Raw genomic sequence first — 16,779 nt, 5'->3', positions numbered from 1 at the left:
TAGGTCAAATATTTCCCATTTATAAAAGGCTAGACTGGAAATTGTAAAGTTTATGCCCTGGGAAAAATATTTACACAGGCAAGCTACTATGCATTTTGAAATGATTTGAAGGAAGTCTTAATAACGAAGTAAATCAAGTTCATTCTTGAAGTAATTAATCAGTTTGATTGAATATGGAAATAAATAAAATTCACTTTTGATGTTCTTAATTGAATGCCTAATTCAAAATTATTTCAAATTAACCACAGTTCACTCTTGAAATAATTATGTAACGCAATAGCTAAGTCAAATTTCATTCTATAAATGTTCTTCAAAATTTTCTTCCTCTTGTAAGCAAGTTCGTTTGAGCTTTGGAGTAGCTCTGGTAAGACTTAATACTACACTGGCTTTACGTGTAAAAGTGAAGGTTATTTGAAAAATTGAAAGTCACTTGAGAAATTCAAAGTTACTTGGAAAATTGAAAGTCAAATTGGAAGTTGTAATATTGTAATATTCAGTTACACAGTCTGTGTTCCCCTACGTGAAATAATGGACATGTAATGTTCGAGAAACAGGCTGCTGTCTTTCTAGCACACCTTGCACTATTACAGCTCTGTGTTCCCCTACGTGAAATAATGGACATGTACTGTTCGAGAAACAGTCTGCTGTCTTTCTAGCACACCTTGCAGTATTACAGCTCTGTGTTCCCCTACGTGAAATAATGGACATGTACTGTTCGAGAAACAGTCTGCTGTCTTTCTAGCACACCTTGCAGTATTACAGCTCTGTGTTCCCCTACGTGAAATAATGGACATGTACTGTTCGAGAAACAGTCTGCTGTGTTTCTAGCACACCTTGCAGTATTACAGCTCTGTGTTCCCCTACGTGAAATAATGGACATGTACTGTTCGAGAAACAGTCTGCTGTCTTTCTAGCACACCTTGCAGTATTACAGCTCTGTGTTCCCCTACGTGAAATAATGGACATGTACTGTTCGAGAAACAGTCTGCTGTCTTTCTAGCACACCTTGCAGTATTACAGCTCTGTGTTCCCCTACGTGAAATAATGGACATGTACTGTTCGAGAAACAGTCTGCTGTCTTTCTAGCACACGTTGCACTATTACAGCCCTGTGTTCCCCTACGTGAAATAATGGACATGTACTGTTCGAGAAACAGTCTGCTGTGTTTCTAGCACACGTTGCACTATTACAGCTCTGTGTTCCCCTACGTGAAATAATGGACATGTACTGTTCGAGAAACAGTCTGCTGTCTTTCTAGCACACCTTGCAGTATTACAGCTCTGTGTTCCCCTACGTGAAATAATGGACATGTACTGTTCGAGAAACAGTCTGCTGTGTTTCTAGCACACCTTGCACTATTACTGCTCTGTGTTCCCCTACGTGAAATAATGGACATCGAATGTTCGATAATCAGTCTGCTGTCTTTCTAGCACACCATACTGTATTAATGCTCTGTTTCACTTCCTTACGTGAAATAATGGACATCGAATGTTCGAGAAACAGTCTGCTGACTTTCTAGCACACCATGCACTATTACAGCTCTGTGTTCCCCTACGTGAAATAATGGACATCGAATGTTCGAGAATCAGTCTGCTGTCTTTCTAGCACACCATACTGTATTAATGCTCTGTTTCACTTCCTTACGTGAAATAATGGACATCGAATGTTCGAGAAACAGTCTGCTGACTTTCTAGCACACCATGCACTATTACTGCTCTATGTTCCCCTACGTGAAATAATGGACATGTACTGTTCGAGAAACAGTCTGCTGACTTTCTAGCACACCTTGCACTATTACAGCTCTATGTTCCCCTACGTGAAATAATGGACATCGAATGTTCGAGAATCAGTCTGCTGTCTTTCTAGCACACCATACTGTATTAATGCTCTGTTTCACTTCCTTACGTGAAATAATGGACATCGAATGTTCGAGAAACAGTCTGCTGACTTTCTAGCACACCATGCACTATTACTGCTCTATGTTCCCCTACGTGAAATAATGGACATCGAATGTTCGAGAAACAGTCTGCTGACTTTCTGTTGTCGCGGCCACCAAATTAGGCGGGTGAGGAAAACTGCGCTGTCGTCAGATATAGGAACGGCGAAGCGACAGATGGTCTAGAGTCGCTTACCCCCGGGCACGGATTGGCAACGCTGATCGTGCAGTGCTGTCAAACTGAAGCCCATCCGATCCAGGCCACCTTACCTGACTCATTCCCATTCAAGCAGCTGTTGAGCTCGCATCGTAGGTGCATCTCAAGTCAAGAGAGAAGTGGCAGAGGAACAAGACATTAAAAATAAAGGTCGTAGAAAAACTCACGTCAGAAGCCATCGACGGTGTGACTGCTGCAGATTGGGGAAAGTGCTTCAATCGCGCGGAAGATGTTCAAACAGAAGATTGGGCCAAGGAAATAATAAGGGACGAAATAAAGGAGCCATTTATCATCAGTGTAAAAGACGACTCGACAGATAGTGAGATGAGTGATGACAGTGACTAAGACTGCCTTGAAGCCAGAAACCGATTCTTACTTCATTGTAAATTAATGTAAACCTATTCTTTAAAGTAGTTCTTTTCCTATATTACTCGGTACAATATACAGTATTCAAATATTTATAATGTAGTAAAACTTGTACGGATTAATGTGTAATCCGAAAGTATTTACGGCGTCCTGCAGCCTGTGCTGGTGCGCGCGGCCCGATCTGCCTCAGCTAGCGGCATTTACATGATTGCATTCCGGGCCATTTTCCAGGAAAATTACAAGACTCACGGAAATATGTTTCAGATAAAACATATAAGTCAGGTGATTTTTTACATTTTTACCGCAGACGAGATTTTATTGGCTGAAGAAATAAAAACTTGGCCGCTTACTGAAATTTTCAATACATGATTCTACGGATTTAAACTTACTCGTTAAAGATTTTATTTTTCATAATTATTTAAAGTGGCTTATATAGAAAATAGTTATACTACTGGAATCAGCAGTCTTTTCTGAAGCTTGTAGTATAATTTGTCTCGAAACATTGTATGAAGTAACATCAGGAGCTTGAGAGAGAACAACTTGCCTCGCGCTCCGAAATGATGTGTTTAGTTAGATATTTCTTCGCCAGTTGCTACATAACCTTGGCAACAGCGTAATTTCTCTGACTCGCCTAATTTCGTGGCCGCGACAATAGAACACCATCCAATATTACTGCTCTGTTTCACTCCCATATGTGAAATAATGGACAAATAATGTTCGAGAAACAGTCTGCTGTCTTTCTAGCGCCGCATGCAGTATTACTGCTCTGTGTTCCGTTACATGAAATAATGGACATGTAATGTTCGAGAAACCGCCTGCTATATTTCTAGCACCGCATGCAGTATTACTGCTCTGTGTTCCCTTACGTGAAATAATGGACATGTAATGTTCGAGGAACAGTCTGCTGTCTTTCTAGTACACCGTGGAGTATTACTGCTCTGTGTTCCCTTATGTGAAATAATGGACATATAATGTTCGAGGAACAGTCTGCTGTCTTTCTAGCACACGATACTGTATTACTGCTCTGTGTTCCCTTACGTCAAATAATGGACATATAACGTTCGAGGAACAGTCTACTGTCTTTCTAGCACACCATAGACTATTACTGCTGTGTGTTCCCTTACGTGAAATAATGGACATGTAATGTTCGAGAAACCGCCTGCTATATTTCTAGCACCGCATGCAGTATTACTGCTCTGTGTTCCCTTATGTGAAATAATGGACATGTGATGTTCGAGAAACAGCCTTCTGTCTTTCTAGCACACCATAGACTGTTAGTGCTGTGTGTTGCCTCACGTGAAATAATGGACATTTAATGTTCGAGATACTGCCTGCTCTATCTCTAGCACCGCATGCAGTATTACTGCTCTGTGTTCCCTTACCTGAAATAATGGACATATAATGTTCGAGGAACAGTCTGCTGTCTTTGTAACACACGATAGAGTATTAATTCTCTGTGTTCCCTTACGTGAAATAATGGACATATAATGTTCGAGAAACAGTCTTCTGTCCTTCTAGCACACCATGCACTGTTACGGCTCTGTGTTCCCTTGCGTGAAATAATGGACATGTAATGTTCGAGAAACAGTCTGCTGTCTTTCTAGCACACCATGGAGTATTAATGCTCTGTGTTCCGTTACATGAAATAATGGACATGTAATGTTCGAGAAACCGCCTGCTATATTTCTAGCGCCGCATGCACTATTACTGCTGTGTGTTCCCTTACGTGAAATAAAGGACATGTAATGTTCGAGAAACAGTCTTCTGTCTTTCTAGCACATCATGCACTGTTACGGCTCTGTGTTCCCTTACGTGAAATAATGGACATGTAATGTTCGAGAAACAGTATGCTGTCTTTCTAGCACACCATGGATTATTACTGCTCTGCGTTCCCTTACGTGAAATAATGGACATGTAATGTTCGAGAAACAGTATGCTGTCTTTCTAGCACACCATGGATTATTACTGCTCTGCGTTCCCTTACGTGAAATAATGGACATGTAATGTTCGAGAAACAGTATGCTGTCTTTCTAGCACACCATGGAGTATTACTGCTCTGCGTTCCCTTACGTGAAATAATGGACATGTACTGTTCGAAGAACAGTCTGCTGTCTTTCTAGCACACCATGCACTATTACTGCTCTGTGTTCCCCTACGTGAAATAATGGACAGGTAATGTTCGAGAAACAGTATGCTGTCTTTCTAGCACACCATGGATTATTACTGCTCTGCGTTCCCTTACGTGAAATAATGGACATGTAATGTTCGAGAAACAGTATGCTGTCTTTCTAGCACACCATGGAGTATTACTGCTCTGCGTTCCCTTACGTGAAATAATGGACATGTAATGTTCGAAGAACAGTCTGCTGTCTTTCTAGCACACCATGGAGTATTACTGCTCTGTGTTCCCTTACGTGAAATAATGGACATGTACTGTTCGAAGAACAGTCTGCTGTCTTTCTAGCACACCATGCACTATTACTGCTCTGTTTCACACTCTGTGTTCCCTATGTGAAATAACGGGCACTGAATTTTAATAAATAGAGCCCTAAATAGCCGGTCACTGACTCATTAAATTGCAAGTTATATTGTTTACGGGCAGTTCTGTAGCACACTGCGCAAGAATATTTCCAAAGTGTGACCCTTGTGTTTTCAAGCATGCAACGTGAAATGCTAAAGTTTTGAAGTCCTTAAAAGTGGACAAAAAGCTTTGGACTATAAAGTGACACTGAAGTTCTCACCTAAGTGGTGCCTCGCTGATACTGAGTTTGTTGTAGACGTTCGGAACATGATACTCCACGCACGCACACTCATGACCGCTCTCTGCTCTAGGTCACCATGTGTTGTTGACTGGATATCACCTGCCTTAAATAATGCAGCTATTTTTGATCCCGTTGTCCATTTCCTGTCATCTCATCAGAAAGCGGAGATAGAAAAACAATCTTGATGATTCCTTCTGACGTACAAGGCACGTGTTCTGTGCTGCAGCCGAGCTCGCTAGCAACTTACATTACAGACTAGAACGTGCACAATTTAAACTTATGAAACTAGCCGTACGGTCTGCAGTTCGATTACAGGCAATTGCAGGCGTAACCGAATGGTTCCTCTTTCAGTACCTACCATCACATTAGATGAGATTTTAGAGTGCCTGAACCTGTTTCGGCATTACGACGTATTTTTTACTTTCTGAGCCTATAAGAGCCTTTTTTATTCTAAATCGTTTATATTTCATCTGCGAAAGCCTTCTTTGTAGTCTCGGTTCCAGTGGTGACCTGTTTGATTTCCCATTGCATTTTCCTCAGTTTCTGAACACTATGTATCGGGCATAGGCCATCTCCTTGTTGTATTGCAATTTTGGTCTTGAAACTCCTCGATAGTTCTCTTCCGAAATTCACCTTGTGTGTTTGTTGAATGGGGGTGTGCATGTAATAGGTGCCGTACGGCTTGTTCTGTAAGTAGTCTTTACTTTCTTTCCGTAGATTGATGGTAACCGAAATACGTTTTCCATGTTTTCCATTTTACACACCTTGCAGTTGCTGGGGCTATGGCCAGTTCCTTCCTACTCGTACCCCTATCCTAAACAGAGCACCTTGTGAGCTATCTGCAAGGTGAAACAGATTGTCAAGTGCGGAAGAAGTAGCCATTGTTGTGTAGTAGCACTTCTCTTACTGGTGCTCACAGAGCACCTTGTGAGCTATCTGCGAGGTGAAACAGAAGTAGCCATTGTTGTGTAGTAGCACTTCTCTTACTGGTGCTCACAGAGGATCAGGCAGACAAGCTAAGTTAAAGTAACATTTTATTTTTCTTCTCTAATAGACCTGTTTCATCATAAGAAGTTAACAATACTGTACTTAGAAGGGCAAGGTTGCTCAATAAACCCTACAACATTGAAACAATACTGGAGCTCGTCATCTCGAGAAAGCAAAATAAGAGCTAAAAAGCTCTGGCACCGGTACAATATGAGCCAAGTGGATCCTACAATTATCAACGGATTGAGCTCCCATTTAGATGAACGTGACCATGATAAGGTCAGTTGATTCATTCTCAACATTGAAATTGATGCTAGCCTTCAAATTTGAGAAGGAGACTAAATCTCAAATATGACATTTCCGAGCATAGGTCACAAACCATTTTACAATTCTTTTACAAGATCAGCCCTATTTATATGATCTTTCAAATTCTATTAGTGGTATCAGATTCGCCTATTAGATTGAACGCAGATCTATCTTACTTTCTAAGGTGACCCTTCAAGAAATATACAGAGGATAAAGGTCCATACTACTTTGTCACTACTTTGCCACAGCAAAACAGATCTAGAAAGGAAACTGAACAATAGGCCAATAACTAATCAGACAGGCGGCGGACATAATGTAGTCCATAATGAAAAGGTTCGAACCCTAAGCAGGCTGATGGCCTGATAAATCAGAGGCAAATCCCATACTATGGGGTATGTGCGAGAAACCTTTAAATCCGGAAAATGTTAGCTTACTCGTAGGGTTACAAAAATTTAGTCACTCATTTAAATTTGAATGGGAGAATTACAGGGGTAACCAATCGTGCTCAACCAGTATCCCAAAGTATCGAGAGCAGCCTGTGAGGAAAGGAAGCCCTAACGTTTACATTGAAACAAAAACTGAGGAGGACTTCACACGCAGTTAAGAACACTTAAAGAAGTTTATTCCGCCGTACCTTATTACTTCGGACTTCCTTCCGGCCCAAACCGCCGCCTCCATTGATCCCCGAAGGGAACCCTTCCTCTCCTCCGTCATGAGGCGCACACAATCCAAACAGCAAGGAAAGACACTGCGGGTAAAAATGCCTCAGCGTACATAATGAGAGCCCGAAAGATCGGGATGTTTACAATACAAGGATCGGATTCGACGGCTTCCATTAACCAAGGGAGACCTAGATGGGTCAGATATGTTACACTCTAGCTTAATGTGGGCGGATAGAATTAGAGGATTTCATAGAGGGAGTGCGTGCAAATTTGGAACTAAAAATATCAGCAGTATGCTCTCATGTTTACAAACATAGTTACAAACTTTGGTCTCAGGATTAATTAGGGTTTTACCCTCAAGATGTCTTATGTATAGCTGGCAGAGCCGTCTAAACATTGAAGAAAAAAGTATTACACTATCTCCAAATTCAGAGTCTTTAGCAGAGATCGACATAGTAAAGAAGAGCCCGCGACTGTACTCCCGGTATATTAACATGTCACAAACACGAGAACGAATGGAGTGTGCCCTCATATTTAGAAGACTTCAAAATTTCATGCCCTACCGACTAATACTGAAAACGGAACCCAAAAGTAATTGGGGGCTAATTATGAAAGTGGTGTAAATTATGAGTTAGAAACAGAGAAGTTGAAAAAATGACTTAACAATTTCTAATTGATGAGTAATTCTGTCTGATCAGTTACTTTTTTCATTAACAATTTCATCTGGTCCCCAACTTTTCTCAGAACATTTCTTATTTGATTTCAGTTTTGCATGAAATGGAACAGCCTCTTTTGAGACAATGCACACCCAATAAGTTCATTGTGTTAGTCGTCTTTATGCCCAGCACTTGCTGAAGATTCATCCTGCATCAACATTTTATCTTTATTTTTCTTTCTGCTTTTTGACGCACTTTTATATCTCTTTGAATCTAGTTGATGTGAAGCAGGGAATATGCTGGAATCTAAGGATGTCCTGACCTTTCACTTCCAATGAAAAACGCACTAACATTTATTAATGAGGTCATTGGCTGTCAAGATGAGCCGTCTGGATTGCAAACCAAGCATTGAGTAGTGTTACTTTCCTAAAGATAATCAGTCATTTTAATATTCCCATCTTGTAACCCTTCAATTTACAGGTTAAAACGGAATACTGTCCTACTGGATGTATAATTTAGGGAAACCAATTTGTCGTGTATTTTCAATATTATATATAGCATATGTTATTGAATTCCATTAATTTCTGCTAATTTTTATAGTCGCTGATATAATTTGCCTCTATTAAATATCTATTTGGTATAGGATTTATATTAATAATTCACTTTTATCTGTATATTGCTTCAGTCTGTAATTTGCACCACTCCTCCGGCATCCAACAGTGCAACAGTTCACATTACCTATACGCGGTTTACGGCCATCCATTTTTCTAATCATTTTCTCAAATCGTCCTTTCATTTCCAATCATATGCTTCAAGCTGAGCCAACCGCACCAACCTGTGCTATTTAGCACTGCCGTCATCACTGGAACATCCTCTCTGATATTCGCTAATTGTCTGGCAGTATCCTGGGCTACTGCAGCAATCACCTCAGTTGCGTTTCTTGCATAATGGGTTTATAAGAGATGTTTTCCACTCATCAGATTTCATACCAATCTTCCAGCAGTCGATCAGGGTCTGGTTTGTGGTCTCAAGTTTTTCACCTCCACTAACTTTCAGAGCTGCCACAGCGTGTCTTGCAGTTCTTGACGGTGGCAATCACTTGCTGCAGAAGGCATGTGGATCTTAGCAGCTGATGGATTTCTTCTTGTCTTCGAGATTCTGCCAGAAAATTAGAGTTTTCTCTGTGCTTTTCTTAATTGCTATTATGGTTAGTATTTTCATTCACAGGGAGTATACTTTGCCTCCACACCTAGATAGCACTCAAACTCATTTGCTAGGATGACGCCCATTCCAAAATGCTTCATCCATGTTTATCTTGGATACTGGTTTCCCGCTAAATATATTTTAACCATCTGACTAAATCACGACCTAGTCAGTAAGTCTGGGGTCTCGTACTGCTATGAATGAAATTGCCATTATACATGATGTTATTGAGTTGCTTGAACATACGTACCAGTTGTGAAGTGTAACCGGAATTTACTGTCTAAATGTTTGTGATATGTTTAGGTTTAAATAATGTGTTGGTGACAGTTGAGAACTCATCTTTTTCGATACTTCAGACATTCTAGAATTTGAAGGCCTAAAAACACAACCATATAAGACGGGAGATTGAATACTGCGCCATTGTTCACCATAGTAATTGAACTTGTAATTTTTTTTCTATTTTGCTTTACGTCACACCGACACAAGTATGTCTTATGGTGACGATGGGATAGGAAACGCCTAGGAGGTGTAAGGAAGCGGCCGTGGCCTTAATTAACCCTTTGGCTTTCAAGGTAACGATCTATCGGTACCCACGGGTCCTGCGAAAACTGTCAGGGTAACGATCCGTCGTTACTCGCCTTTATTATAATTATTTCATTATTTACGCGCCAAATAGCATTTTTTTGCACGGAATAAGAAGAGTACAGTTTTATCTCACGTTATACTCCGCGGGAACTGCCGGCTAACCGTATTGTCCGTTATTCTTGAGGTCAGAAACATGTGCTCACTGGAGTTCCGTGTGTTATTTACATCGTGGTTGGCGGCAAACTTGCGTTCATTTCTCTCTGTTTTCATTCGTGATTATATAGTGAAATTAGGCTGTATCGTAGGCAATATATTTAGTTTACTTGTTAGTTCATTATTGAAATAGTTTTCTTGGGTAATTAGGTGCATAGTGATAGTGAAGTGTATGATATAGTTCATTTAGGTTAGGCCTAGTTATTTATCGCACGCGACATGGCGAAGAGTGTTCATTTAGCTGACGATAATATCACTGAATATCTTGACAATTATTCAAGTGATGGTGATGTTTCTCTGGGAAAGTGTAGAGTTGATGAGACTTTTATATTAGATTTAAGAAATGTGTGTTTTATGCAAAAATGGCTGACATTTTTCCGTGTTACATCACTTTAAACATTTTAATCTATCCTTGGATGTAATGGACATAGAATCGTGATATTTATCATGATAGTAAACAATAATATAGCCTTCCTACTGACATGAATAACAAACTCGGATTGTGAATACTATTTCCTAGAATTACTTCCAAACTTTCAAAATATGAAATTTATAACTTTGCTTTTATATTTATTATTTTTTAACATTAAACGCTTTTGGTTTAGGGAAATGACTTACATGCAGTGATACTAAGTGATGTATATTCTATAAGTTTGCCAACTTTCATGTTGATATCTTCATTGGTGTCCCTTCAATGCAATTTTAAAAGAAGTGTATGCATAGTGTGCTAAATATGGCTGTCAGTTTTCACACATCCATCAGCTGAGAGCTTGAAAGTGAAAGGGTTAAGGTACAGCCCCGGCATTTGCCTGGTGTGAAAATCGGAAACCACGGAAAACCATCTTCAGGGCTACTGACAGTGGGGCTCGAACCCACCATCTCCCGATTACTCGATACTGGCCGCACTTAAGCGACTGCAGCTATCGAGCTCGGTGAACTTGTAAATTTATTTGCTAGACGTGAAGGCCGGGACACTTCCCATTTTAAATATAGTCTTCAAAACGTTAGAGGGACAACATTATAATACCTGCGTTGTTTTTCAGGAATGGTTGGAGTGAGACAGATATTTTATCTGAAAAAGGAAACCTTTATTGAACGGAGATGTACACATTTGCAGTGGCGGTGGTAAGGACCCCACAGACCCGAGAGATGGGGGGGAGGCTGCCATGGCTGGTGACGGGCCCCTGACTTCCTTACTTCAGTAGCTGAAGAGTGATTTCAAATATTGATAAAGTTACAGTTCACAACACAGTATTTTTATTACAGAGAGTTATTCTAAACTCAGGCCATCATAGTGCAGAGCTTTTCTTGTCAGGAAGAGTAGAGTGGTCATTACTGAAAGAATGCGGGTTTCCCAAACTGTTCCAATAATAAACATCCCTTGCTGCCACTGGCAACGATCAACAAGGCGTTTGAGGTAATTAGCCAGTTCTGAGAACCCAGTAGTCAGAGAAGACATCCTCCTTATTTAAGCTCTAAATACTGAATTTTCGAGCCCGTTTATAACTCCCGGCAGTCTCTATAGCTACATAGGCCTACGGTGGATGGTTGAGTTTTGAACAGTAGTAAATTATTTGATCGTAGGAACGTGATTATTTGTTAATAATGTGATGGTCGGCGTGTTTTGGTTACTAGAATTCATTATGCATTTCTTGTGTGTGTGTGTGTCTGTGTGTGTGTGTTTTCATATCACATTAGTGTATTATTTTAATTCCTTCGGATTTGAGAACTTATCATTATGATTGTTGTTCCTGTACTACTAACATTAACGAGGGGCCGCTGTTCAATTATTGCGGGGTGAAGCTACTCTATATGCTGTAACATCTTGTAAATTCAATACAATGTCATAAACCAATGTGGAAAGTCCTTTAATTGTTATAGAGCCCAAGAAACATTTCAGTGCTCCCATATTACTGCCTCACATCTGACAAGTCTGCAAACAGTTTCTTGTTGTCCCTCGGGAAGTTGTGCAGTAGTCTGAGGTGCTACAGGACGGACCCGTGCGGTTAGGGTCGCACAGCTGTGAGCTTGCATCCTTGAGATAGTGTGTTTGAACTCCACTGTTGACAGCCGTGAAGATGGTTTTCCGTGGTTCCCCATTTTACACCAGGCAAATTCTGGGGCTGCGTCCGTCCCACTTGAAGGCATTTCCCATTACATCATCACCATAAGACCTATCTGTATTGTTGCAATATAAAGCAAATTGTTAAAAATGTCCTGTACAGCATGTCCCCTAAAAGGAGACCAGTCTAATCGTGACGTCCTGTAGTTTCCTGCTGCTGAATGCGCTCTCGCATTGTCGTGTTGCAAGATAAACTGGGAACCGATTGCAAATGCAGTGGGCATAACATGACACAGTACAGTCTCGTTAATATACCACAGAGCATTAAGTCGGTCTCTGAGTATCTGAAGTTCTGTTCGGCCATCATTTGTGATCCCACACCATACCATGGCTCTCTCCATTTCCTGGATTGCTGCTTGGTTATAACATTCAAATAGGTGACAGTATACACCTGTACGTACGTTGCATCGAGGCTCGTCTGTAAACAACACATTTTGTCATTCTTCAGCAAATTGAAGTCGATCTCTCATGTGGTCCTGAACCTGCCTATTGGAGACCGTTGTTTATTGTTTGGTCACTCTTAGATCATTCTGTAGGTCCCGGCTAGTCGGAGAACAATTCATTTGCCATGCACCAGTTTCATGAAATTGTTTCCGATCCTCGCGAACGACAAATGAAGCTCCTCATTTCATGTGATGAAACGTACACAAATAGTATAGAGACATACGTATCTGTTATGGCAGAGTGAGACATTTGATTACTGCTTGCGCACGATGTTTCGCATTCTTAAAGCATGTTCCAACAATATAGTACACATAATCATATTTTGTAGCAGTGTATTATTGAAGAGCATTTGTTTCCTTCCTGAGTTTTTCAGATTTGAATATCAGTTTTGCCGTTGGTTTTTTTTGCTAGCTGCTTTACGTCGCACCGACACAGATACGTCTTATGGCGACGAGGGGACAGGGAAGGGCTAGGAGTGGGAAGGAAGCGGCCGTGGCCTTAATTAAGGTTCAGCCCCATCATTTGCCTGGAGTGAAAATGGGAAACCACGGAAAACCATCTTCAGGGCTGCCGACAGTGGAGCTCGAACCCACGATCTCCCGGATGCAAGCTCACAGCCGCGTGCCTCTACGCGCACGGCCAACTCCCCCGGTCCGTTGGGTTTCTTCAGCAAAACTCCTCACTCACTGTGTAGAAATACCGTAGATTTATACAATGTCTGCTTGTACGACCCACTGCTTGTAGCAAAGTTACCTTGTAGTATTATGTGATACTTTTTGAGTTTGCTTGTGCAGTCTATATTTGATTTTGTTCTCGTACTCAAAATGTATATTATGTTTTCTAGTGTGGAGAACGCTGGAGTATTGACCAGAGATCCAGTCGATACATGTGGCAGCAGAAGGAAGATATTGAAAACTGCAAGTGACCTGGTTTGCAGTTTGCCACCTCATAATGTACGGAAGCACCACCTGTTGTCTCATTCACGGGACCGGCCGATGGATCGTAAAGAATATAATACTGCAATTTCTCTCAACTCGTCCAATGAGGGACAGATCTCTGTTAACAGCAAGAGGCAACACCATTGCTGTGAATGTGGGAAATCGTTTAAAGGGAAAAAGTTTCTAGAAAGACACATGTTAACACATAAGGAACCACTTACATACATTTGTGATGAATGTGGCAAGAAGTTTTCTAAGAAACCCCTTCTAAAAGCCCATCTGAACACTCATACACCAAAACACTGTTGTGTTGAATGTGGCAAGAAGTATTCTCAGAAAGCCTATCTTAAAATCCACATGAAGACTCACAGCAAGGAAGAGCCAACATACTGTTGTGTTGAATGTGGCAAGAAGTATTATCAGAAATCCTATCTTAAAATCCACATGAAGACTCACAGCAAGGAAGGGCCTACATACTGTTGTGATGAATGTGGCAAGAAGTTTTATCGGAGACTTAATCTTGCAGCCCACATGACCATTCACAATAAGGAAGGCCCACATTGTTGTAATATATGTGGGAAGGAATTTACTTCGATGCAAATGCTTCATAAACACAAGTCCGTTCATAGAGAAGTTCGCTTACATTTTTGTAGGATATGTGGTAAAAAGTTTCATACTGAGTCTGAACTTCACTTACATCTACCATACTCCTGCGAAGTGTGTCAATTAAGATTTCACACAAAGACTCGTCTTCGTCGCCATAAGTCAGTTCACACGAGTGGACTTCGTCCTTATTGTTGTGACTTTTGTGGGAAAACATTTAGAGAGAAGGAAAAGATTCGTAGACACATGTTCATTCACACCGGAGAAAACCCACACTCCTGTAACCAGTGTGGTAGAAGCTTCTATGATAAATCTTACCTTAATAGACATCTGCTCACTCACACTAAGGAACGTCCACACTCTTGTGACATATGTGGGTATACATTTGCTAGGAAGAGCAATCTCGTTAGACATCTGCTATATCACGCAGACCCGGAGGATCGCCCACATGGTTGTAATGTGTGTGGTAAAATGTTTTGTCGTAGGGATGTGCTTCGTGCACATATGGTCATTCACGCCAAGGAGTACCCACACTAATGTGGTAAAATATTGGTGAAAATTGTGATATTTGCTCGCTCTTACTGGGAACGTTTGAACTGGTGTAAGGTGTGTGGGAAGACGTGCTCAGTCACGTATTATTACGCAATGAAGGTGGTTCAATAAACTGGTCTTCAATAACACCACCTCGGTTCGTACTGAGTAGCACCAGTAGTGTTCCATTGTTAGTAGCAGAAGGCTTCTTTGGAAGGCAGTAATATTGGATACGTACTCGCCCATACTGTCATTGTTCTGTTGAATGGTTTTTGTGAAATTATAAATTTTAGTTAATACTTGCTCACTCTCGTTAGCAGACCATGAGTGTGGGCTACTACTCGCTCTCCCTGCACAACTATTACACCATTTAAATAAATGGAAATATTTATATATTCATTTGACCCGGTTTCAAAATTTTATGCAAGGTAAAAGCGTTACTTCACTATACTAAATCCTGCAATTCAGATGTGACGACATGATTTCATATACAAATCACATACATATTTATCATGTGCTCGACGCATGGAGCAGTTTTGTGAAGATTACCAATGTCCTAGTTTGAAAACTGTTGCATTGGAAATTATTTGAACTTTCATGCCGTTTGTTTAGAAGCCTTATCGACAGTATGGCGTGTGTGCACCTTCCTATAATGAAAATTGCGTCAACACTAACTATCGTTATTCGGGAAAAAATTTAATGGACTAGTATTTATCAAATGTAGAAACTCTCTATTGCAAAAATGTGGTAAATTCTGTAATTCATTTTTTTTTAAGTTTGCTCATTTGTTATGAAGCTTTGATTTTATGATAATCCCCGTTCAGTAATTGGTAAATTATATATCATTAACTTATCAGTTCAATTTTATATTGTTTATCTATCACCACTTGGTTGTTATCTGGTTGCACTTAAGTTACATTAAAGGTTTTCCTTTGGTCTTGTTCTATTACTACCGCATTTTGCCCATGTTGATTTAACCCATGCATTGATTTTTATCTTATTTTCTTAAGTTCCTCCCTCGTTAGTACATTTTATTGTTCAACGGAGCTGTCTATTGAAGCAGAGCTTATGTACATTTATGTAGGACATGTGATTATTTTACTCTGGCATGCATATTGTGAAAATTTTTCTTGTCCTATAGGATTTTGGTCCTGCCACCCATGCTGGTGTAACTGCCCTTCGTTTCTGCGTACTGAGTGCCTATTCTGTGCCCTTTTACTTACTCAGTGACCCGGCGAGTTAGCCGAGCGGTTAGGGCCATGCAGCTGTGAGCTTGCATCAGGGAGATAGTATGTTCGAACCCCACTGTCGGCAGCCCTGAAGGTTTTCCATGGTTTCGCATTTTCAGAATGCTGGGGCTGTACCTTAATTAGGCCACGGCTGCTTCCTTCCCACTCCTAGCCCTATCCCATCGTCACCATGGGACCTGTCTGTGTCGGTGGAACGTAAAGCAAATAACAAAAATAACTTATTCAATGTTCGTCTGAATTGCAGATTAGAATTCCCCTAAGGTAAACTCTGCCTGTCGCTGAAGGGGACTAAAAGCGCAAGCTACATCACTCCCTGGGTAAAGAGTCCCCCTACACTTACCAACGACGTTATGAGGGCGGATGAGCAGGTGAAATGCAGGGCAATCTCTTGGTCTTAGTGTGGGAAACCATTTCTGTTGGCGAAAGAACCTGTAGGTCAACAGCATAAGGATGTACATAGCAACGAGCAAGAGATGGCATGATCTAATTTAACACATAAATGTAACTTGGGACCGAGCGGCCAAGATCTGGGACACTAGAACACATTTCTCCCTCTTCTTTCCTTTGGCCTAATCAACACTGCAGTCAGCCATGTCAAGGGCAAAGGAGAACAAAAGAAATCATACCCAAGGCGGAGATATTCCGTCTTCCGATGTAATACAGAGCCCAGTAATCTCTGATAAACCTCATTTTCTATTTGCTTTCTACGAAAACATAATTCCTTCTAACTCTGGACCCCAGGGTCCCCTCAGCAATTAGTGAGGATCATCACTATATAATTCATATATATTGCTCGATGTCTGGGTTCAAATCCCATGATCCACTCGGTCGCAGCTATAACCTTCCTGGAGGACTACGATCTCTGATATTAAATAATCGACATTTCTCTCGTCTACAATCCTCTAGCACATGGCAATAATATGCTCTCCACGACGGACCTTGTAACACAAGGCTACGGGTTTGCAGTTGGCTCTCCACTCACAAGGCGGTAAATGGAC

The 16,779-nt window shown here is 40.8% G+C and overlaps 1 protein-coding gene across 1 annotated transcript in view; it reads left to right on the top strand.

Moving 5' to 3' along the window:
• LOC136866901 (zinc finger protein 16) overlaps positions 1-15,425 on the top strand; it is a 257,206-nt gene extending 241,781 nt beyond the window's left edge. The window contains exon 5 of the mRNA XM_067143997.2: positions 13,304-15,425. Within this exon, the coding sequence (XP_067000098.2) occupies positions 13,304-14,537 (1,234 nt within the window). The 3' untranslated portion in view covers positions 14,538-15,425. The remainder of the gene's footprint in view (positions 1-13,303) is intronic.
• Positions 15,426-16,779: the final 1,354 nt, after the last annotated feature.

The sequence above is a fragment of the Anabrus simplex genome, chromosome 3, assembly GCF_040414725.1.
Source record: "Anabrus simplex isolate iqAnaSimp1 chromosome 3, ASM4041472v1, whole genome shotgun sequence".
Lineage (NCBI taxonomy): Eukaryota > Metazoa > Arthropoda > Insecta > Orthoptera > Tettigoniidae > Anabrus > Anabrus simplex.
This window is presented reverse-complemented; position numbering and strand designations above follow the sequence as displayed.